At 39.9% G+C, this 20,898-nt stretch overlaps 4 protein-coding genes across 5 annotated transcripts; 2 read left to right on the top strand and 2 right to left on the bottom strand.

The window, feature by feature from the left end:
• Positions 1 to 185: 185 nt before the first annotated feature.
• On the bottom strand, positions 186 to 3,165 carry LOC105449603 (TRAF3-interacting protein 1). Its single transcript, XM_011688888.1, has 10 exons — positions 2,917 to 3,165; positions 2,645 to 2,762; positions 2,448 to 2,560; positions 2,061 to 2,378; positions 1,469 to 1,830; positions 1,265 to 1,393; positions 911 to 1,163; positions 670 to 795; positions 512 to 597; positions 186 to 426 (listed from the first exon to the last, which is right to left on the bottom strand). The coding sequence occupies exons 1-10, from the start codon at positions 3,049 to 3,051 to the stop codon at positions 276 to 278; spliced, it is 1,791 nt and encodes a 596-aa protein (XP_011687190.1). The 5' UTR covers positions 3,052 to 3,165; the 3' UTR covers positions 186 to 275.
• Positions 3,166 to 3,297: 132 nt separating this feature from the next.
• LOC105449607 (39S ribosomal protein L40, mitochondrial) lies at positions 3,298 to 4,619 on the top strand. The gene is made up of 5 exons (XM_011688893.1): positions 3,298 to 3,426; positions 3,636 to 3,719; positions 3,801 to 3,971; positions 4,097 to 4,295; positions 4,419 to 4,619. The coding sequence occupies exons 1-5, from the start codon at positions 3,392 to 3,394 to the stop codon at positions 4,539 to 4,541; spliced, it is 612 nt and encodes a 203-aa protein (XP_011687195.1). The 5' UTR covers positions 3,298 to 3,391; the 3' UTR covers positions 4,542 to 4,619.
• Positions 4,620 to 4,828: 209 nt separating this feature from the next.
• Positions 4,829 to 20,012, top strand: LOC105449605 (neuroparsin-A-like). 2 transcript variants are annotated; one of them, XM_011688890.1, is made up of 5 exons: positions 4,829 to 5,246; positions 8,433 to 8,781; positions 17,419 to 17,485; positions 17,579 to 17,729; positions 18,699 to 20,012. In XM_011688890.1, exons 3-5 carry the CDS (start codon positions 17,433 to 17,435, stop codon positions 18,897 to 18,899), a joined length of 405 nt encoding a protein of 134 aa, XP_011687192.1. In that variant the 5' UTR covers positions 4,829 to 5,246; positions 8,433 to 8,781; positions 17,419 to 17,432; the 3' UTR covers positions 18,900 to 20,012. The 2 variants fall into 2 exon arrangements, with proteins under 2 accessions (XP_011687192.1, XP_011687191.1); XM_011688889.1 differs by lacking the exons at positions 4,829 to 5,246; positions 8,433 to 8,781 and adding an exon at positions 15,730 to 16,317.
• LOC105449606 (E3 ubiquitin-protein ligase synoviolin-like) lies at positions 5,667 to 12,406 on the bottom strand. Its single transcript, XM_011688891.1, has 4 exons — positions 12,119 to 12,406; positions 9,372 to 9,631; positions 6,443 to 6,854; positions 5,667 to 6,261 (listed from the first exon to the last, which is right to left on the bottom strand). Exons 2-4 carry the CDS (start codon positions 9,619 to 9,621, stop codon positions 5,766 to 5,768), a joined length of 1,158 nt encoding a protein of 385 aa, XP_011687193.1. The 5' UTR covers positions 9,622 to 9,631; positions 12,119 to 12,406; the 3' UTR covers positions 5,667 to 5,765.
• Positions 20,013 to 20,898: the final 886 nt, after the last annotated feature.

Genomic DNA, 20,898 nt, shown 5'->3' on the forward strand with positions numbered 1-20,898 from the left:
ATCAGGTAGTTTTGAGACAAAAATTATATGGTACAAGATTTTGAGAAATTCCATCTATATTTTAATACATATAAATAATATTTACAAGAAATATTGTATAGATACTATATACTCAAGTGTTATAATTATAACTAATATATATAAAGAAATTTCAAAATTCTGTTTGTACAGGTAATTTTCTTTTAAGCTACATAATTAATAGTGAATTAATAATTATATATATTTCAATAACTTATAAAAATATTTACATTACAATACATAGCGATATAAACACGTTATAAATTACCATTAAGTAATCGTCGTATTTTTTGATCATTTTTCATAATTTGCGCTTTTACCTGACATATCTTATCTAACTCAACCTTCATGTTGCTATCAATCTCTTTCAATGTTTCCTTCATAGGTTCTATCATTTCTTGCGTTTCTCTAAAGAAAATATTTCCGTATTAATTTCCGGAATAAAGAATTATTGTTAATTTTATATATTCGTTATGTATACTTTCGTACGTACTTTTGTTCTGCTTCCAGCTGTTCGTTTAATTGGCGATACTGTTTTCGCCAATCCAATAGCTCTTTTTGCATCATTTCTACGTCTTCCTGATATCAAATTTAATTTCGTAAAGAAACGTCGATTAAAGCGTAAGATATGTATGAATGTATATGTGTTACCTGTACGTAATCCAACAATTTTCCGAGAGGATTTGTCGTGCGCGTTAATGTCTGTATAGTTCCGCGTAACTTATCGATTTCCTTAGCCACTGTTTCCCGGTCGCGTTTCGAGCCTGATTCCCACGCCTGTCGTCAAAATGCATTTACTTAATGACAATTTAATCAATGTTTTGCTACAATTTGCAGCAGCAATCACGGCGCAAGAAGTAGAACCAACAACAATATAAATTTTAATTCTTACGATGTCAACTTTCTTCGGCAATACATCGACATTGTCTGTGTTGACCAGCTCCCTCTGAGTCTCTAAGATTTGCGCCACGAGATGCCCATGTTCCTGCATTAGCTGATTGTCTATCTTGATATCTCCGTTCTCCAAGAGATCGCCGCCACTTCCCTTCGCCTCCATCACCACCATGTCTTCCGCGTCGTCGTCGTCGTCGTCGTCCTTCAAGCCGGAGTTCTCCACGATGACGCTGATATTTCCCAATGGTGTTCTGCAGTCGTAATTTGAAATTACTTATAACGTAACAATTCTTCTTGTAATGTAAGTTAAATTGTTAATTATTGTTTAATTATTGTTTAATTATTGTCTCACTGTATCTCCTCGTTGACTATTATCTCGGCCTTTGCTCTCATTCTGGGAGCAGCCGGCCTGGCACTGATCGGTCTGGCACTGGGTGGCCTTAGGGATGTTTTAGGCCTCGCGTTCGATTGTTCCAAACCGCTAAAACAAAAGTTTAATATTACTAGCGCATCTCGATATCATTTCGTTATCAGCAACGAACTTGTAGAACATTACGTCATTTCAGCAGTTTCTGCTTGAGATCCTCCAGGCTCTGACATTGGTTGATCACTTCTCTCGACGCTTTGTTGCCGCGCGTTGTCTTCCACACCATTTTCCTTAGTCTCTTTGACGTAACTGCTCGTTCCTGGTCTCTTCTGCTCTTCGTTATTAGTCTGTAAAGGCATACTTTCTGTTTTCTCCTGTGACCCATTCACCTGTGCCGAGCGTCTTCCTTTACTGGTGGCACTTCTGTGTTGCACCTTCTCTTCCTTCGACAGATCGTTAGTGTCTGGTAAAATCGTGGCATCCTCCTTCACTTTGGCGGACGAAGAAGGTCTCCTTCTTTGCGCCGAAGTAGGAACTTTATTCTGAACTGGCTGAATACAATGAAAAGCATGCCTTTTAGATGTGAGTACTCGCATATTAATTGAAGCACACTTTTAAAAAAAATTAGAAAAATTAATTTTAATCATAAAATCCAGCAAGTAGTTTGTTAAATTTTAAACAAAGAAGAAATAGAACCTTAATTCTCTTTAATAAGTATTTGCTCCAAATATTCCATTATTTAAGCGATATGAGCTATTAACATTTTTCTCTTAATTTTTACCTCAGCCGGCGGGATATCTATGACTTCAATATTCTTCGAGTTCTCCTTCCTGTCGTTCCCTTTTCTTGCTTTGCTCTCTTCGGTTCTGTCATCCTTGTCGCGCTTTGCCTCGCCCGCTACTTTCCCCGTGCTAGATGACCTTTTCTTTCGCTCCGCCGAGATCTTGTCTTTCTCCGACGATTTCCTCGTTTGCGAAGTCTGCCTCGACGCGGCATTTTTCGAAGTTTCCTCTTTAGTCGTGGATCTCGACTTTGATCCGGCCTTCGTTTTCTTCTCTAAACTCTTTTTGTAGTGCTCGATTGCCTCCCTGCTGCTGACCTAACACAGACACACTGTTAATTTACCTTTAAAAGTCGTTTTCTAGTTGTAAACAGTAAAATTTATTACTTTCTTATCAAGGGCTTTCCCAATTGCCTGCAGCAGTTCATTTGTCTTCGTCGGCTCCTGACCAGAGACGATCTTGCTTGCTCTGACCGTTAAATTAGCACCCGAGATTAATTCTAAAATAGTAGTCGCGTAATATATTTAGACACTAATATATGTAGCGATAAGATATGATAGTGCAATAAATTAAATATACTCACTGACGACATCAATAAGTTTCGTCAAGAAGGCGAGCTTTGCTTCCTTGTCCTTTATATTATCAGAATTCAGCTCTTCCTCGCTGAATAATCCTTCTAAGAAACCAGTCTCTCTAACGATCTGAAATCAATTTTCATACATCAATGTTCTAAACGCAAACGAAACTCGTATAAATCCATATATATATTCCAGATAAATTAAACAAATTTTTCAAAAAGAAATATTGGAGTTACTGAAATATGTATATATATTGAATGCACAAGCGATAAATTACAGCCGTTATAATATCGTGGAGGAAGCGAAACGGCGGCTTGCGTAGCAGTTTCTCGGTTAGTGGCGGCTTCTTGAAATATTTCCCGAGTAAATCCTGCGTTTTCTTTATCACCTCGGGTCGCACCTCGTCTGTCATCGCGATAATTGCTGCCCTTTTCCTTCTGAATCCTGCCTAGTTATCGACACACGTGTATGTATGACACTTGCGGCGATCCGCGTTCAATGTAATGTAAAACCGTTGCCGGGCAACGCCGAGGCATGACAGCGCACGTGGAGTACCCACGTCACTTGACGACCACCTGATCGCGCGCGCGCGCGCGCGCGCTAATCGCAATTGTATTTTCGCGGCACGTACAGGGATTTTTGTGACTAGGGAGTATATTGCGACGGCGACACTGCTACTCCGTATCGCACGGCGAGCGCAATGTTTTTATCGAAGCTGAAGTCAATGCGCTTTTAAAGGTTATCCCCCGAGAATGAACGTCTTGAATTTGTTGCCTGCTCTATCGCGGTAATTATGACGATTTTATATAAATAATAGTGTTAATCTAAATTTCATGTTGAAATAAATTATTACGTAATAAATTATTTACGTAATAATTTAATTGAATTTCTTGATAAGAAAGCTGTCTCTCGCGAGATGACTATAAATTGTACGTCAGGATGGCAAGTTTTAGGAAGACTCCTGTGAAAATTGACTTACCGTTTTTATCCTTGCAGATTATCGGTGCGCGCTATACCTGGCGTACGAAACATATCGGCATGCACCGATCCGTTGTACTTCAGGGTCAGCAGCGTGCTTTTGTAAGTTGTCGTTGTATAAATTTCTTGCGTCTGTTGTGCGCACATCTTAGCACAATTGTAAACGCGTAATGTACTCCACAGAGGAGAACCGTTGAAGAAGAAGAAAAGGCTAGACCCCGCGATTATTAGGGCGCGAGAGGAAAGAAGAAAGAGGAAGCTAGAGAAGCAAATTCGTAGGTTGCAGAAGCAAGCTAAGCAGCTGAAACCAATCAGCGAGATGGAGGTGCCGTCAAAATTAATAGATGAAAGGCAGTAAGTTTTTCATAAACGCAGAAAAACATGCATTGCACGTAAATTAAACGCGGGACAAATATATAATGATTAATTTTGTAATGCTCTTATACTTGTGGTACACTAACTGTGAAAATTGATTTCAGGGAAAGGTTGCGAAAGCTTCCACCGATATCCGAAGAGGAGGCGGAGTCCAGAATTTTATTGGAAAAAGAGTGGAACAGATATAGAACTAAACAGCATTTAGCTGACACTCAGGCGATAGATTCTATCTTATATTCGCAGCAAAAGGCACTCGACGAACTGAGGGCAGAATCGGAAGATTTGTACCAAGAAGCGATACAAGTAATCAATTATTTAATTTACTCGAGGAATTAAACTAAATATGATTACCTTTTTATGTCGTAATTGTAAGTAGTTTCGCGTAAGGATCTGTTACAGCATGATTTAAATTTGTACATTTTTTAGCTGGATCTAGCTCTTTTACCGCACACGGCGAAAGGACCGGTGAAAACGCCTGCGATAAAAAATTACGACAGTCCCGATGGGGAATACACGAATACCACTCGGAAATTCGATGGAGAGGAATGAGCGTTTGATGGCGTTAAAAGGAATGGATTTTTATGTCTGAGAATACGTACAAATAAAACGTGTATTTTCAGCTCGAAATATGGACTCGTACATTTAACAATGTTACATGAGAATCTAATAGAGTACAGAAAGCAATAGAAGCAAAATAAATATTTTAATATAAGGAGAAATAAATATTTTTTTCCGTTCAAGAAGAAAATTTACGATGCTTAAGTAAGCGACAAATTATTTTTAAAAAAGCATATATTATAAGATATTGAGAGCTTTAGTGGAATAAGAACTTATTCTATCTGCCATAACTCCTGAGAAAGTGAAGCTTTGTTAGACTAGATTTTATCTCAAATATGAAAATCAAAGAATTTATTCTATAGAGAAATCTTTTAATACTATTTGATTTCTTAATTGCATTCTCGTATGGCTTTTACAAGCTCACTTTATCACGATTTCTAAAAAAAAACGAATTGTAGCGTTACAAAACTGCGCTATTTTAAATTCTATTTATCCTATCGACAAATTTTTGCAAAACAATTTTTTATTATTTTTAGATTGTAACGCTAATTAAATCCGTAAAAAGAGAAGTGGAAATACACAATTCGTGTAAAACGCAGCGGAAAAAGTATTTTACAGATAAAGAAGTATTTTACGTATAAACAACGCAGTTCGCAGCTTTTTCCCGACATTATATTAACGATACATTAACGAAAGGTATAGTAATACAAAATAAGCGTATTTCCATTCGCCAGTTACATTAAGGTTACGCGTCGGTCATGAATTGGCCGACGCGATAATAAAGTACACCTTCGGTATAATCCTAAACTACGATGCTGCTGATCTATATCACAGTAATACATATCTAAAGGAACATGCATTCCAGTGCGTTGCGAATATTATCGATGTTCCACAATATATCGCAGGCTCTCTCTCCCTTTCGCTGATTCTTTCCTCGAATAATACGAGTGTGTCCGAGAGTGTCATTCTAAATCTTCCCTGAATCTTTTTTAAATCTTACAGAAACGAAAAGTACGCCGTAAATCTTTTCGAGACCAGTTCGACGTCGTAAAGAATCCAAATATATAAAAGACGCCGTAAATCTTCGAGATGCAAAATGTCATCCACATACGTCTCCCGCCTCTTCGTCTTCTTCAGCGACGCGTTTTGAGAATCTCGTAAATCTTTCTCTGGAGGCAATCAAAAGAAGAGTATATTCCCCGCGAGGTCGTTTATTTAGTCGAACTTGAGCTCGCGCTTGCACATGGGACATTTGTCGCTGGTCTTCAGGCATTGTCGCAGGCAGTCCGCGTGGAAGAGATGATGGCAGGGTGTCACCCTGGCCTTCGTCATACCGCACAGACACACCGCGCACACGTCGTCGAACCTCTCGATCTCCTCGAGGGTCGCCTTCCTGTAGCGGTTCAACACCTCGCGCTCCCGTCGCAGCACCGCGCCTGAATTCGCCATCAGTTCCTTCCATCGCAGGTACACGTTCAGATACGTGGCGACCATCAGGAACCTCCAAGAGGCCGACGGTAACAGCAGGACGCTGAAGAACGCCGACATGGCGATCGTAAAGCAGCGGAGTAAAACCGGCGCGTACAGATTCTCGATGTTCTCCAACGCTTCCAGCTGCAGGAAGCCCAGGATCGTCGGGAACATCTCGACGAAGACCTTCTCCGTCGCCGAATAGTAAAGCCACGTGATCACCGTGTAGATCAACGAAGGTCTGAAAATTATTGAGGAACTCAAACGAAAGATACCAAAAGAGAAATACAGATACATATCACACATCGAAAAATTATTAATTTTTTTCTGGGACACACAAAAGGTGTTAAGCAAACTGTATATTAATTATATACAACAAACGAAGGAATGATTATAATATAGTCTTAAATCAAGTTCCTCACTTGTAATGATCGAGCCCTTGCTCCAGTCCGAATACGAGAAGCATGAAAGTCAGCGTGACGACGAATGTCACCGCCTTGGTCCACTCGAGCACGATCTTGGTGGCCGACATCGCGAGATGCTTGATCTTGGAACGCTCGGTGAGGGTGACGTACGGCGACCAGTCCTCCTTCTGAATCAGCTCCTTGATATAGCTCACGCAGTAGGCTATCACGTTGTAGAACATGAGCGTGTACAGGCAGGTCAGCCTCTGCTGCGGCAGCAGCACCTTGTCGGCCAAGATCAGGAACACTATCTGGTTCGCCATGACGGAGAGATTGCGCATCTTCAGGAAGAGATTCTCCGCGCGGTCCACCGGCGCGTATAGCCGTCTCAGAAAGCGATTCAGAGGATGCCATGCTCTCTTGGCTCCACCTTTTTAACATCGTGATATAATCGATTTCACAAAATGAGATTTAAATTTATCTCAATATGGAATACGGAATTTAACTTTGCCTTAATTGATTCGAAATGAAGGATTTATAATTTCGCCTATAAAACAAGGAACTTATTTTGTCTCAATTTAAAAATGAAGAATTAATTTTTACCTTTATACAAAATAAGGGATTCAATTTCGCATCGATATGAAAATGAGGGATTTAATTTTGCCTCAATAAAAAATAAGGGATTTAATTTTACCTCGCGCGTCCATTAATGTGACGTCTTCAAAAACGTTGATTTAAAATAGTAACTTTTAACATTTAGGAACGCAGGTGAGGCGAGTTTCGAACGTTCTATATGGCTATACGGAATGGGGGACGGGACCCTAATTTGACGGTTCTTCGTACAAAAAAAAAGGAGCAAGATTAATATGGTCTACGCGCAACGAAAGAGATCGATGTTCAATCTGGGTTTTTCATATTGCGCCTTAGAGATATCGGAGAGTGTTGGGGTTTATAATTCGAAAACGTTCAGCACCGAATTTCGAATACTCGCGTTCGAGGGAGCGATTAACTTTAATTTATACTTTGAGATTACCACGTTGAAGAAAGTCTCTTAATTTATACCGCCAAATTATAACTTAAGAAGCGTGGATTCTCGAAAGGCAATTTTTTACTGTTATAGCTCAAGCCGGCGCGCGGTATCCCGTGCACCGTGCCGGCACACCGATGATGATGAAGTAACTAACGTAGATCGATGACTCCAATTTTCATATTGGCCTTATTCGCCTCTACGTACAAAAAACGTCTATATACGTGGCTATTTACGTTCGCCAACGGGCAAAAATCGCAAATGATCGAGGCGAGCGCGGTGAAGCCCGGAGTCGTTCAACCGATAATCACATTTTGAGGATACAAATCGGCCACGTGACGAGGAGGCGATTCGCAAAAGTTTAAACAACCTGCCTCCGACCGACTCGCGAACGGCCGAACAAAAACCGCTTACAGCCGCTACCGTCCTCGTAATTATCGGAGAAAATTATCGTTTTAACGTTTGCGGAGGCGAGCAAAAAAGAAGCGCGCAGACACGCGACATCTCGTTATTATTAAGCACAAGAACACATTGATATGCGCTCGCCACGAAGATAGATTCCTCTTCCTCCTCCTCCCTTCTCTTCCATCTCGCTCCTTTTCATCGTCACGCTCATCTTTCGCGGGACCGAAGAAGAAAGAGAGCAAAGTTGCGGACGAGCGATATACGATAGGAACGCGTCATCGTGAATGATTTTCCGGAGGTGGACCCGATCAACGAACGGCAGCGACCAACCCCCATGTTGAGGGTTTTACCGGAGGATGACAAGTTGCTGAATAACGTGACAGGGCGTGCTTTACGTTAATAATTGTGAACTTGTTGCCAGCTGATGCTGATGAGCGCGAGCGCGGAACAAGAGAGGAGGAGAGCTAGAGAGAGAGAGAGAGAAAGGAGAGAGAAAGGGAGAGCCTCCCTCGGCCACCGTTAATTGAGTATAACGTAATTGACGTGGCTTCGATGAATGATCGACTTCATTTTTAGTAACGAGTCCCGGAGAGAAAGAGAGCGAGAGAGCGCCCAGCGGGAGAAGATTTGCATATTAATGGACGTCACTCAGGACGAGTCACCGACGACATGGCAGCAGGACGAGACAAGGACAGACTGCTGAGGAGGCGGTGGCTACGTGGAACCCGTAGGATTTCACATGGCAACCGAAGAATCTCCCATCCCCCGGTTGGCGACACCAGGAGGGCCCCTGCTACCTATAAAACTAACCGCGCTCCGTCTCCGGCCGAGCATTGAGCGACTTGGCGTCCACACGACAGGGATCATATTGCCGATTAGAGACGAGACGAACGTCCGCAGGCAGCGAGAGGACTTCAGAGTTCAGGTGAGTGCGGGGCGACGACGTCGCGGTAGACGTGACCTATGGCAATTCCTCGTTTGCGCAACGCTACTTCTGCACTACTTGACTGTCGTTTGAATCGGACGACTATCTTTGATATTTCAATTGTGTTTAATACTAACTGATATTATAATATTATTATGCACTACAGTGTTCTAATTAATTCGTTCTGATATATCGTTGATTTTTAGAGACTGAAACATACGGCCGCGCTATATTATTGAACCGTTAATGTAGGATTTAACTGCGTGATAAGTGGACTATCTATGATTTAAAATCTTAAATTATCTAATACATCATTTTAAAAAAAATGAAATTTTGGAATAGATTGGTATAAAATATTATTCAGCTTTAGCCAATTAGTTTCAGAGTTGAAGAGTTTTGTATCGACGATTTCATTATTAAAAATTCATTTTGAATTCCAAAAAGCTATTCTAAAAGAAAAATCAGGTCAAAAAGATCTAAAGTCGAAAAATAAGTTTTCCGGTTTAGCCGGTTTAGCTTGGAAATAAAATCGGGAAACTGGCGAAAAGTCGAAAAGTAGCGAGGTCAGCGTCAGAGTATCCGTTTCGTACCTTTGGCGGCCTCGGCGAGAGTCTTGAGGGTCGGTACCGGGTACCTGTAGTTCGCGCTTAAAACGACCGGCAGGACGAAGGCTGAGTACAGGACCGGCGCGGGCGACGGTAGAAGCGGCAGCGGGCCGCGTGGGCAATAGGGCAGAAGAAGAACCGCGCTTAGAAGGCAGACACTTTGCGCCGTTTTCTCCTTGTCGACCGTCAGCGAGTTCGCGCGGACGCGACGCCTCACGCGCGCTATCATACCCATTTCGCTGGCCCTGAAAATTAAACAACGAGATAATGTACAATTCTTTCGTCAGTATCACTTTTTAAAATGACAAGCCTTTAAATTTTTATATAACTTCTCTCAGCTGGTTCACATCGTCATAAAAGCATATAATAATTTCAAGAGTCTTTTCGATTTCTGTATACTTCGCAGTTTGGAATACTTGGCTTATTTATAATATTACTTTACATATCGGAAATTCGCACACTTTTGAAGGTATGCAAAGACAGTAAACCTGTTCTATTTTTCTCGCGAAGAAGCCGTCCAATTTTAAATATTGAAACTACTATTATAAAATTTTGAAACTTGATTTTCAAAATATTATCTGTAAATTAAAATTTTTCTTTTTCTTTGTAAAATTTGACACGTCACGTGTTGTCCGATGTTATGAAACAAACAATATAGAAAATAATTAAAATATGAAGAGATAACTGAAATCGTATAACAATCAAACGTGCTCTCTGAAATTTTGTCTTATTTGTAAGATTAATTAAATTATATACTATTATTACGATTATTTTCATTATTACCGCTATATCTATTATATTATTATCGCATTAACTAATATCTCTAGGTTTCTCTTTGATTTTTTTATTGTCTGTTACGATACAAAAAAATTTTTTTAAAAAAAATTGGAAATCGATACAATCTTAATTAACTAATATGTCAATATGTCAATCGCGAGCTTGCAATGTTTGCTAATTGCTTAATAACAAGATCGGAATTCTGCAACTGCACTGAGCTCAAATGAGTTCAATCAGCGTTCCGCCAGAAATCGCTCGCTTTTGGCAAGTCGTCTACGTAGATCCTCAACTCTTCAGCATTGCGTTGCTTATATCGAACGATTCGGACGCACTTCCACCTATTTCTAACCGCGAGAAGCTCTCTTCTCATAAATATTTGCCTTCTGTTTCTCTCTTTCTTCTTCCTAAGAAAGAGAGAGAGAGAAAGCGCAAAACGATACTTCCGGTTTACTCTCACAGTTTACCATATTAATCGTTCTGTTTATCGATCTCTGTATGTTTATCTATAGTCTGGTATGCATGATTTATTTATTATCTTTCGACTCGGGAACCGTATATTTCTTGACGTGCGTGCAGCAGTGACGGTAATCAAATAGTTCATCTTCTTCCAACTGATTTATTTATTCTCGATACGCGGAAATTCATCTCATTTTTCTCGCGAAGAAATCGTTTAATTTCTGCAGGTATGGTATTGGAATATTGTTAGATATAATTAACAATTTTAGGACTCGGTTTTCGAAATATTATTTATACGTTTATTTATCAATTAATTAAACAATTCTTCTTTTTCTTCGCGAGATTTCGCACATCCGCAATGACGTACGTACGTCAAGAGACACGCGATGTCAGATGATTCGATGAGGTATATGTTGGTCAACATGAAACTGCGGAGGCAACGTGGCACGTTTGGCACAAATTTCGGAAATTGCATTTTGCAGTTGACACAATAATGTTTTAGTTGTGTCAACAATTAATAGTAAACATGTTTGCTCGACTTCCGGTGAAAATCTAAAAGCACGTGCGTCGAAAATATTGATTCTGGATCGTTAACAGATGATAAATATTCGGCTAAAAGTCGATTGCTCTTGGATTTTGAAGCAATAGTGTAATAAGGTGCAATTTTAATCTCGAATTTTAACGATAAGTTTTTTTCTCGCTTTCCTTCGATTTATTCTTTTTAATTAGAAATTCACCGCGTTTTATCGCGCAGTTCTCGTTTCCTAAGAAAGTATCTAAAAATAACAGAGTGAAGAATTTTTTAAATATTTCGCTTTATATATTTCAAAGGGATATCAAATGAGGGAGATGAAAACGTGAATCATAGATGCCAAAGCGTATTTAGTGCCAAATCGTGCCTATCCGATTGTTGCTGCATGTCTACATTGAAGGTGATCTGTGCACGAAGTAAATAAGACGCAGAATCAAGACGCCGCATTTAGCTCAAACCACGCGATGGGAATCTTTAAATATGCAATCGTCACAGGCCCGTTGCAATCGGTCCTACGATAATACGTTTGCCTCGTCCGAAACACGTGTCTATTCTTAATTCTTCATTACACTTCCTTTCCGAATTAATTATCGTTAGGTGACTACAATTATTCGTTTTATAATTTTCATCGTCACGTATTAAAATGGAAATTAAGTTAAACTACAGCATTATCGTGATAGAAGGAAAGAATTAACTTGTATTCATTAATACTATAACCATACGTTTATAAATTGATGTAATATAACTATGATTTTCCCAATATTTAATTTTATTCCAATTGTGATCTTATAATGAAACATCTAACGTCAGAGATTTTAAAGATAAAATTACATTTAATATTAAAGTGTACGATTTTGTTGACTCGTCAATAGACGTGATTATATATTTGCATCTGCAGGACAAAATTCGTTCGCTAGAATTAAAATAAATTCGGCGAATAAATGACGTTGGTACCCCAGCTACTCACTCTCAAACGATGATAAAGTGTACGTATTCAATCCTCCACAAGAAAATCGCGAATTCTGGAAATTGGAAAAATCCTTTCTTTCTTTCTCTCTTTCTTTCGCACTCTTGAAACCCTTTAGTTCTTCTGGACTAGAGATTCACTTTCGAGAGATTCTATTGCGAGAGATTTTTGCGGAATCTCACTACTCGCTGGAACAAATTCGTCGCTGCCGTTTGTTTGACCGCTCACGTCCAAAACGAATGCTAACTGGTACGATACTGACCGTTCAGTCGGTCTTTGTACCAGCGGAGCAACGAAACAAGACGATGTGGGTGTGTGCGTGAGTACGTACATGTGACAGAAAATGAGAACAAGAGAGAGAAAGAGTGGAGGAGGGATGGGTTAAAAGGGTGGCAGAAGAGAGAAGAGATATGATGATCAGAAAACAAGAAACAGACAGAACAAAGAGAGACGGAATAAGAAGTTCAACAGTGCAGAGGGAGATACACAAGAATAAATAGAAGAGAGAAGCGCGCAGCGAGAGATAAAGAGAAGAAAACGGGACGGATGAGGGCGGATGCGAATAGAGAAAGAAGGGTAGACGATGAAAACGGAGGAGAGAAGAGGGCGGGATAGTTAGGGGGAGGGAGAATTTGGCATCTGCGTCGAGTAACGCAAATTTCTTCGGCTATTCTTAGCAGGGCAGAGGTGCGATGTCGCGTCTCGTCGGACGTCGGCGTTTTCCGAACCGCGAAAGCTCCCTCGCGGATTTTCTCTACGTGGCCGCGCCGCCACGATCCGGCTGAATGGAAAACACGCGCAGTTCTATGAAATTACGCCGTGATTTCGAGAGAATTGACTCGCGATAATTCCGTGATTTCGAAAGAATTGATTCGCGATAATTCGGCTGGCTTGAACTTTCTTATCGCCTGTCATCTATATTTTACGATTTAGCCAAACGAGTTTGTAAAGATTTATCGTTTCCTGAGATTGACGATTCTGCGTTAAAGAATTACGATATTACGTAAATTCTCTGTCGTGAATAATTCTATGAATATCCTGTCGTAAATATTAAATTTTAAAATTACAGTAATTCCATTACGCGACTTATCTCTTTCTTTCAGCCACGTGTCGTATAAAATACTTGAATACCTCGGATTTACGTATCGCCTAGCACTAAAACTTCCCTAATCTACTAATCGTAAATATTCATATCGCACGTAAAATGATGTTAAAATTTATGCACTTGCGTAAAGCAACTCTATAAATAAGACATAAAGTTATTTCGCGCATTGGGCTAAATTTAAAGGGTTAATCACCGCGAAAAATTCAATGAGAATTCCGCCGAATTTCATATAGAGTCTGACGATGCGCGTCATTCACTACTGCCGCAGAGAGCACGATTTTAGCCGGTGATTCCGCTGGTTTCCTCGTACCGATTGCGCGGTGACCACGAGAATATCGATACGGCGCGGCCACGTGAGATTAGTTCCGGTGCCACGAAAATAAACAGACGGTTTATATTGTTTCTTAAAGACCGTGGGTTGTATCTGCACGCCGCACATTCCGATTCTTATTTATTTAACGCGCACGCTGGCAAGTTCAACATTTCTCTTGTCGTATTTACACAATTAATTTTGCTCCTCTTTCGAGCAACGTCCAAAATCGGTTTACAGCTAAAAACTGGAAGTGAAGTTTCGATATGCACCGACGGTGCATATTTCTCGATGTCATTGACCCGGTTCTCGCGGCACGTATGTTTTCACTCATCGAGAGGGAATCGGCCGTCTGGGAGGCTAATTTTACGCCGTCTCTCGCAGAGAGCGGAGAAGTTTAGAAAGACTTGCGATTCGACGCAATGACCCACAATGAGAAGATATAGCACGGTCCGCAAATAATCACCGCTCTTTTGTCCGCGCGCGCCCCGAAAAGAAATATTCCTTCGTTCTCTCCCTCTCGCGCGCGGGGAGACAATAAAAGGCCGTCGCGCGAATATCAAACCGTATATACGTATAGCCGGTTCGCATGCGAGACGAAAATATTGCACAAGCCAGACGACGCCGCGTATATCTGCATTTCCATTATCTTATTTTAATACGTTTTTTTTTGCGGAAACACGCCGATCGCGCAAACTCGCCGACATGGCGTCGAGATACACGATATTAGAACGGCTGTAGAGAGATGCGCCGAACACGAATAAAACAGATATTGCTCGCGGAAAATAATTGCACGCGTACAAGATCACACATCGCGATCGTGCAACGTCTCAGAGAATCCAAAGAGATACGTGATAACTACGGGATTAGAAGGTCGAATCAGTGCTGTTGTATTTATTGTACTTTTAGAGGGACCAAAGTCTTCTTGCAATATTTATATATAGCAACAGAGGGAGATTGTTATCTCGGAGTCCGAAAATAATGACCTATAAACATATATAGATAAGATTGCGACAAAATTGTGCAAAATAATAGATAATATTGCGACGAATGCAAGATAAAATAAATTCTTTTATTGTTACGCCCACGCACGCTTACGAAAAAAAAAAGAGCGGAGTAAAGGAGGCCGCGAGATTCGCCGAGTATCAATGCTGAGTCAGCCCGCGCAATTTCCTTGTTTACGAACGGATGTTTATGGATAGTCGTGGGAGGGAAGAAGGGAAGCCTTGTTCGGCGGAAAGTGGATCATGTGGCCGCGTGAAATGTTTGTGTTTATTATTAGCACAATCGGACAGAATAGCGGGAGAGATCTGCGTTACTTCTACCCCGAGCAACACCGCGCCTTTTCGGCCAACGAACCCAGAGGGAGGATTTAAAAATTCATCTCTATTTAGTGCTGGTAATTCCGCAAAGTCGCGTTCAATCATAATAGCGCGTGGCGAGCGAGTCGCAAATAAATTGCAAAAATTAGAGTTTTGTATTTTACTTTTCTGATATGAATTCTGCGTTATCAAAGTTCGCGTTGAACGCATAACAGTCCACACAAGAAAAAACGGATCGATACATTGGTAAACAAAAGCAAAACGAGAAATTAATTAATAATTTATTACATGTTGTCGCTGTATTATCTATTACGCATACCGACAAATATCGTTAATTAAAACCTTATCTCATCCGTTCACCGCGCGTCGGAAAATTGCGGAACTTTCCTGTGCAGTTCGACTTTCCCAGTTGCTTTTAATTTCTCTTGAACTCGGACGCCGTTTTACGCCGTTCTAAATTTCACATAGCAAGCGTCGATAAGCATATATATCGATAAGGAGATTGCATCCGCGGCAGCTGAGGGAGAACATTTGGGCCGCGTCGTTCCCGAGGCGAAGGGGTTCGTGCCGCGCCGCGGATTCGGCTGCCCTTTCGCTTCTGCATTTATCGATAAATCGGTTCACGCCGGTAGTAGTCTTTGCCCCCGCGGAGTTACGGAGGCTGCGGCTAAATCGTTTCGCTATGTGCAGAGTGGGGACCTTCGTATGGCTATGTGGAACATCAGTTTTACCCGTTTAATTCGCGCGACGGGTCGCCGGCACGAACGCTTTTCCCCGGCTCTCGCATCGCGGCCGCCTACACGCCTGGCTGCAGTACCGTCATCATCTTCATCATCACTATCATCATCACCGTTACCGTCATCATCATGTCTTCGATATTTCTGTAGAAGAAATAATATAATCGTGAATCTACACAAAGACATATCAGAGCCTTATGGAAGATATATTCTATTTCACGCGATAGAGATCCATGTCGCGGCTGATTCTTCACGTTACGTTTGATGGCCGTATCTCGAAGTGCCTATACGTCAGTGCGCATCACCTCTGTGTGCTTGTGTTTAGGCGGATCTGTTGAGATGTCCGCGCATTCTTGATTCTTCATTTCCGGAACATACATGTCGTAACGTACACGCAACCTTTTGGCGGACGGAAGAACATTTATTACCGATCTCTTACCTAAATATAATTATATACGTGCGTTTTCTCAAATGAATACAGTTAGATCACGCAACAAATTATTTGTATAACATTTTGATACATCTCGAAGAAAAAGAGAGAGAGAGAGAGAAATTGTTCACTCTGTGTGCTTCGCGCTGCAACATGTAAGCAATTAGTGGCATACTGGCGATGAGAAGTCGATTCTGCAACTCGGTGGTATCTGCCTCGATATTTCTGCGGATATTCAATATTTCTGTGTCGAAGTGCCGGATTGCTACGCATAATGTCAAGACACTGAAGCGAGGTAATTGAACTCGGTAAATGGAAAGATAATCCGCATCTGTACGTGATATTGCGATAATTGGGAAATTATTAATTACTATTTTTAAAAAAGAGACAAATCATTTCTTACGAGAGAAGCAAATAATTTATTTTATCATCGTAATTATTAATTATTCTTTACGAAAGAATTATATTTTACATAGTTACAAGTGGGCGTAAAATGGGAATTACATTGATATTCGATACAAATCGCGATTATTAATTAAGTTAATCAATGAAAACGCAAGGCCACTTCGACAGTATTAAATCGATAAGTGCATCGAAAAATGCAACTTTTAGTAACTATCGTGAAACATTGTCACAAACATAAATGCCATAAATCGTGCTTAATATTAATGCACGATTAATATATCTTAACATTTTTTATTCTTGCAACACGATTAATATACTTATCTTAATGTTTTTTTATTCTTCTACAACAAATTTTTATCTTTAGTGTAAATTTTATTTTCTTTCCTCGCTATATATTCACGCTCCGCATTTCGAAACACTGTAAATTCGTTCAACCAAGGATCGCTTACTTTCATTATCGAGATAAAGGTTCGAAACAAGATCAATACATGGAGAGATTGGTTTGGAGTTTATATTATTTAACTTGTTGCAAATTTTATTTTGTATTTATCCTCGACGTATCGTTGATCTCTATTTGAAAGTTTGTTGAGAACTCTACGAATGTTCGATCTTATCGAGCAAAGCTAGAGCTTTCGTATCTCTAGCCTCTATCCTTGTTTATTTACTCTCTGTTTTACTCGCTCAAGACGAGGTAGAAGTAATAGCATTTTTTTTCAGCTCGCGAACTTAGAACATACATACATGAATTGACATTGTTGCATTGTTTTTCATGGATCGAAAATGAGTTTGATGCCTCTATTCCCCTTCCATTAATATACGTTCTAAGCTCGCGAGCCAAAATTTGAACAGGCCGTTTGTCATTCAAGTGTTTTACTTTCAAACAAGAGTTTCGTCGTTACCTTTCGTCTTTGCTTCTCGTCCTTATACTAGCTCGTGTCAAATTCTACAATAAAAAAAAACACGGTTTACACACGTGTCGTTTCTGTTCCAGATCGGCGGATCACCATGCTTACCTTCCAACTTACTTTTGCAATTGTCCTCCTGGCTACGGTCTTCCTGTAAGCATTAACAATGGCGGAGCAGCAACGAGTAAAATCTTACGTTGTACATACGTTACGATAATTAATGTGATTCCATATATGGTGTTTCAGGATCGACAGGTCTCAAGCACACCTCGCGCAACGGCACGAGTCGCACGAGCCGAAATCTGTATACTGTATAGACTGCGGCGACAAGTGCGACCAATGCGTGTTCGGTTCCATAATGTCGACTCTCTGCGTCGGTGTCAGGGAATGCCGAAAGGTGAATAACCACTCCGATTAATGATTGCACAATAATACGATGCTGCAGAAAATTTTTAATCTTCGTACCGCACTGAGAAAAGAAATTTGTTGAAAAACGCAAAATTTGTTTCATCTTACCAAAATATTTAGTTTAATACGATCAACTAAACGTTACTACAATGGCACAAAAAAATTTGTCACTATTATAAACAAAATATTATTTTTTAAGTAAACTATTTTGTTTCAACAAAAAATTGTATTTAACTCAACCGCTCGATTAAAAATACATACTATTTATTATCCCCATCAGCATCGTTTAGTCAGTTTAATATTTGGAATTTGAACAAATAAGTATATTACTTGGATAACTAAATAGCATGCAAACACAAATAAATACTACTAGTTTTCGAACAAAATGATTTAATTAAGTTGGTTTAGTTAATTCTTGATTAAAAAATTTTGATGGTTGACACGAATGAACTATACTTTTCTTTGTGCAACTAAAGAATTATTGAATCAACCATTGGATCAAACAACTATACAAATTTAATTCGTACAATCAATTTTTTTTCTCAGTGCGTCCTATAAAATTCAAGGTTTACTATGAAGTTGAGTAAAAATCAATTTCATTTTTATTTAAAAAGTTTACTCTCTAAATTTTTTGGAGTAAATCTCACTTCAAAAGATTGAAAATACTGTTACTCGGCTACTTGAGTGGCAGTATTGTCACTCTTTTGGAGTGAGATTCACTCCAAAAAAGTGAAAATTTACTTCAAAAAATTTAGAGAGTAGCATTTGAAGCTTTGGTCACAGTCAGTTTTTAGGCTGTATACTACAGTTTTGGCTTTACTATTTAATATAAAAATTTATTTATCATAAGTTCGCATAAATTTTATTTTGTATTTATCCTCGACGTTGACTTCTATTTGAAAGTTTGTCAAGTTCACTCTACAAATGTCCGAATTTTGTCGACGACGATTTGCTGTAGGGTCCCGGAGAATCTTGCGGTGGCCCAAGCGATTCCTGGGGCGTGTGCGGCGACGGACTGATCTGCAGTTGCAACCAATGCACGGGCTGCAGCGTGGACAGCCTAACGTGCTTCGTGAACACTTGTCTGCCCCATCAGAGTCTGGAACGCAGCCATCTCGATTTATTGAAGAACTACCCTATCGAAAGAATCGCCAAGTAAACGAAGACCCAACGCAATCCCCGGATGGATGAAAAGGACGACGGATGGATGAGACGACGAATGTGAGAGGAGCGAATGTGAAACGAGAAAGGCGGAGAGAAACGCGGATATATATTAGTGATTTTTCCGAATTATTTATTGCATTTCACTATGTAATCCCATTAGGTACCTACTATTGTGATAGAACTCGTCGGAGCCCGTCTCTACTACCTTCTCCCAACCCCGCCCCCCGCACTTCCCCTCACCCCCTCGGCTTCCGACGAGACGACGTGCTTCTGCCCGTGTATAATGGCATTTCTGTGATTTTTTTTTTTTTAATTACGTTATCCCATCTTTGTGCACGCATGTCTCAATGAAAAACGCGCGCCGCCGGCGTCCGCGCGCTCATATAGCGAGCGTGCATCGCCGGCTAGATTGATCTCGTGAGATGTTCGATGAATCATCGCGCATGGCTGTGAATCGCGCCTCTCGCGGAGTAGAGAGGGGCAATCGACGGAATTCTCGTTGTGTTTCCCGCGCCGGGAAACATCGGAAATCCGGGTTTCTGTTGAGAATCGAAAAGCGTCACGGTGCAAACCGGATGGAAGAGAATGGTGAGAACGATTGAGGACGCAGTAAGCAAAGGAAATATACGAAAGCCCACCCCACCGCTTTTCTTCCCCTCCCTCCCCCATATCCCGTGGAACAGTCGTTAATATGATTTTTGACATTCCGAAATTGATATTTCGATTACGTATATATTGACGAAATCTACATTACTATATATATGTCGACATTTTGCATTTAATATTTATTTTCAATGTCGAACGCGTTTATACTTTAAGGGGTGTCGCAGGGAGACGCTCTCTGTGACGAGGGGTCTCCCGACAAGGCATACGTTGCCTCTCACTGACGGACTGTTACTAATTTATTAATAGACGCAAAAAATATAGTTGATAAATATAGTTAACTTTTTCACCGGTACTTCTTTCGCGCCGGATAGTCATCCGTAAGCGTCTCAAGAACGGTGAATACCTTACGCAGCTCTCGATATTTCTGCGGAGACCGGACGTGAATGTTTTCGGCGAACGCCGCCCTATGTAACGGACAACAGAATAAAATTGGTTGCATTCATGTTCGCGTTATTTTGACGTACCTTCCCTCGTTCCGAATTAATTTGTTTATTCGCGCTCTTAAACGGAATCCAGCCTGGCTCACTCGCAACGAGATGAAATTGTTTCTTCACGATGATAAATGAAACGAAATGGTTTGTTTGTGCGACGATAAGTAAAGGTATTACTCGTTGCGTTTATAAATAAAAGTGTGCTTCCGCATTTTCCAGATTTAGTATTTATTTTCTTCTTTTATTTTAAATATGCTTTTTATTATTATTTATTAGCATCTTTGAGAAAAAAATTTTTTAAAGACTTGATCAATTTACAAGCACGTTATATCGTGACGCACGTTATATTACTTGATCAATTTACAAGCACTATTATATTAAAAAATCAATGCTTTGAAAGCATCTGATGTAAAGACATGTCTTTCCTATAATCAAGTGCTGCCATCCAGAAATACTGGTGAACTGTTTTACTCGTCGGATAACGCATCAAAACACATACATGCATATAATAGTATTTTTATTGCAATCAACTAAAAAATGACAGATAAATGCACACTGGATGATAAAAATTGTACTTACTACCAAAATAAATTCCAAAATGCAAGCATTTTTTTATAGTTATATCTATATATAAAATATCACCATTAGAAATAATTATTACAATAAAGATTAAATATTTATTATTCACAAAATCAAAACGGAATCGTAAAATACGTAAGTACAATGACAATAAGTAATGTTTCTGATATATATTACACACAATGTTTTCGATATATATATATATATATATATTATATGTACATCTTTTGTGCGCTAGTCGTTATACAAATATCATTTATCAACAAAATTGCACAGATACGAAATAAAAATATATTTTATGTATCTTCGATTAGTTTG

Source organism: Wasmannia auropunctata, unplaced genomic scaffold, assembly GCF_000956235.1.
Source record: "Wasmannia auropunctata unplaced genomic scaffold, wasmannia.A_1.0 LD336074.1, whole genome shotgun sequence".
In the NCBI taxonomy this organism is placed as follows: Eukaryota; Metazoa; Arthropoda; class Insecta; order Hymenoptera; family Formicidae; genus Wasmannia; species Wasmannia auropunctata.

Coding starts and splice junctions, on each gene's coding strand:
- LOC105449603 (XM_011688888.1), bottom strand. CDS start 3,051: ATGACAGACGAGGTGCGACCCGAGGTGATAAAGAAAACGCAGGATTTA. Junction 2,561..2,644: donor GAAACTTATTGATGTCGTCA/GTGAGTATATTT, acceptor CTACTATTTTAG/AATTAATCTCGGGTGCTAAT. Junction 427..511: donor CAGCTGGAAGCAGAACAAAA/GTACGTACGAAA, acceptor TATTTTCTTTAG/AGAAACGCAAGAAATGATAG.
- LOC105449607 (XM_011688893.1), top strand. CDS start 3,392: ATGAACGTCTTGAATTTGTTGCCTGCTCTATCGCG. Junction 3,427..3,635: donor TTGTTGCCTGCTCTATCGCG/GTAATTATGACG, acceptor TTATCCTTGCAG/ATTATCGGTGCGCGCTATAC. Junction 4,296..4,418: donor TGTACCAAGAAGCGATACAA/GTAATCAATTAT, acceptor TACATTTTTTAG/CTGGATCTAGCTCTTTTACC.
- LOC105449606 (XM_011688891.1), bottom strand. CDS start 9,621: ATGGGTATGATAGCGCGCGTGAGGCGTCGCGTCCGCGCGAACTCGCTG. Junction 6,855..9,371: donor TCTCGCCGAGGCCGCCAAAG/GTACGAAACGGA, acceptor GATGTTAAAAAG/GTGGAGCCAAGAGAGCATGG. Junction 6,262..6,442: donor CAAGGGCTCGATCATTACAA/GTGAGGAACTTG, acceptor AATAATTTTCAG/ACCTTCGTTGATCTACACGG.
- LOC105449605 (XM_011688889.1), top strand. CDS start 16,203: ATGAGAAGTCGATTCTGCAACTCGGTGGTATCTGCCTCGATATTTCTG. Junction 17,486..17,578: donor CTCCTGGCTACGGTCTTCCT/GTAAGCATTAAC, acceptor ATGGTGTTTCAG/GATCGACAGGTCTCAAGCAC. Junction 17,730..18,698: donor GTGTCAGGGAATGCCGAAAG/GTGAATAACCAC, acceptor GATTTGCTGTAG/GGTCCCGGAGAATCTTGCGG.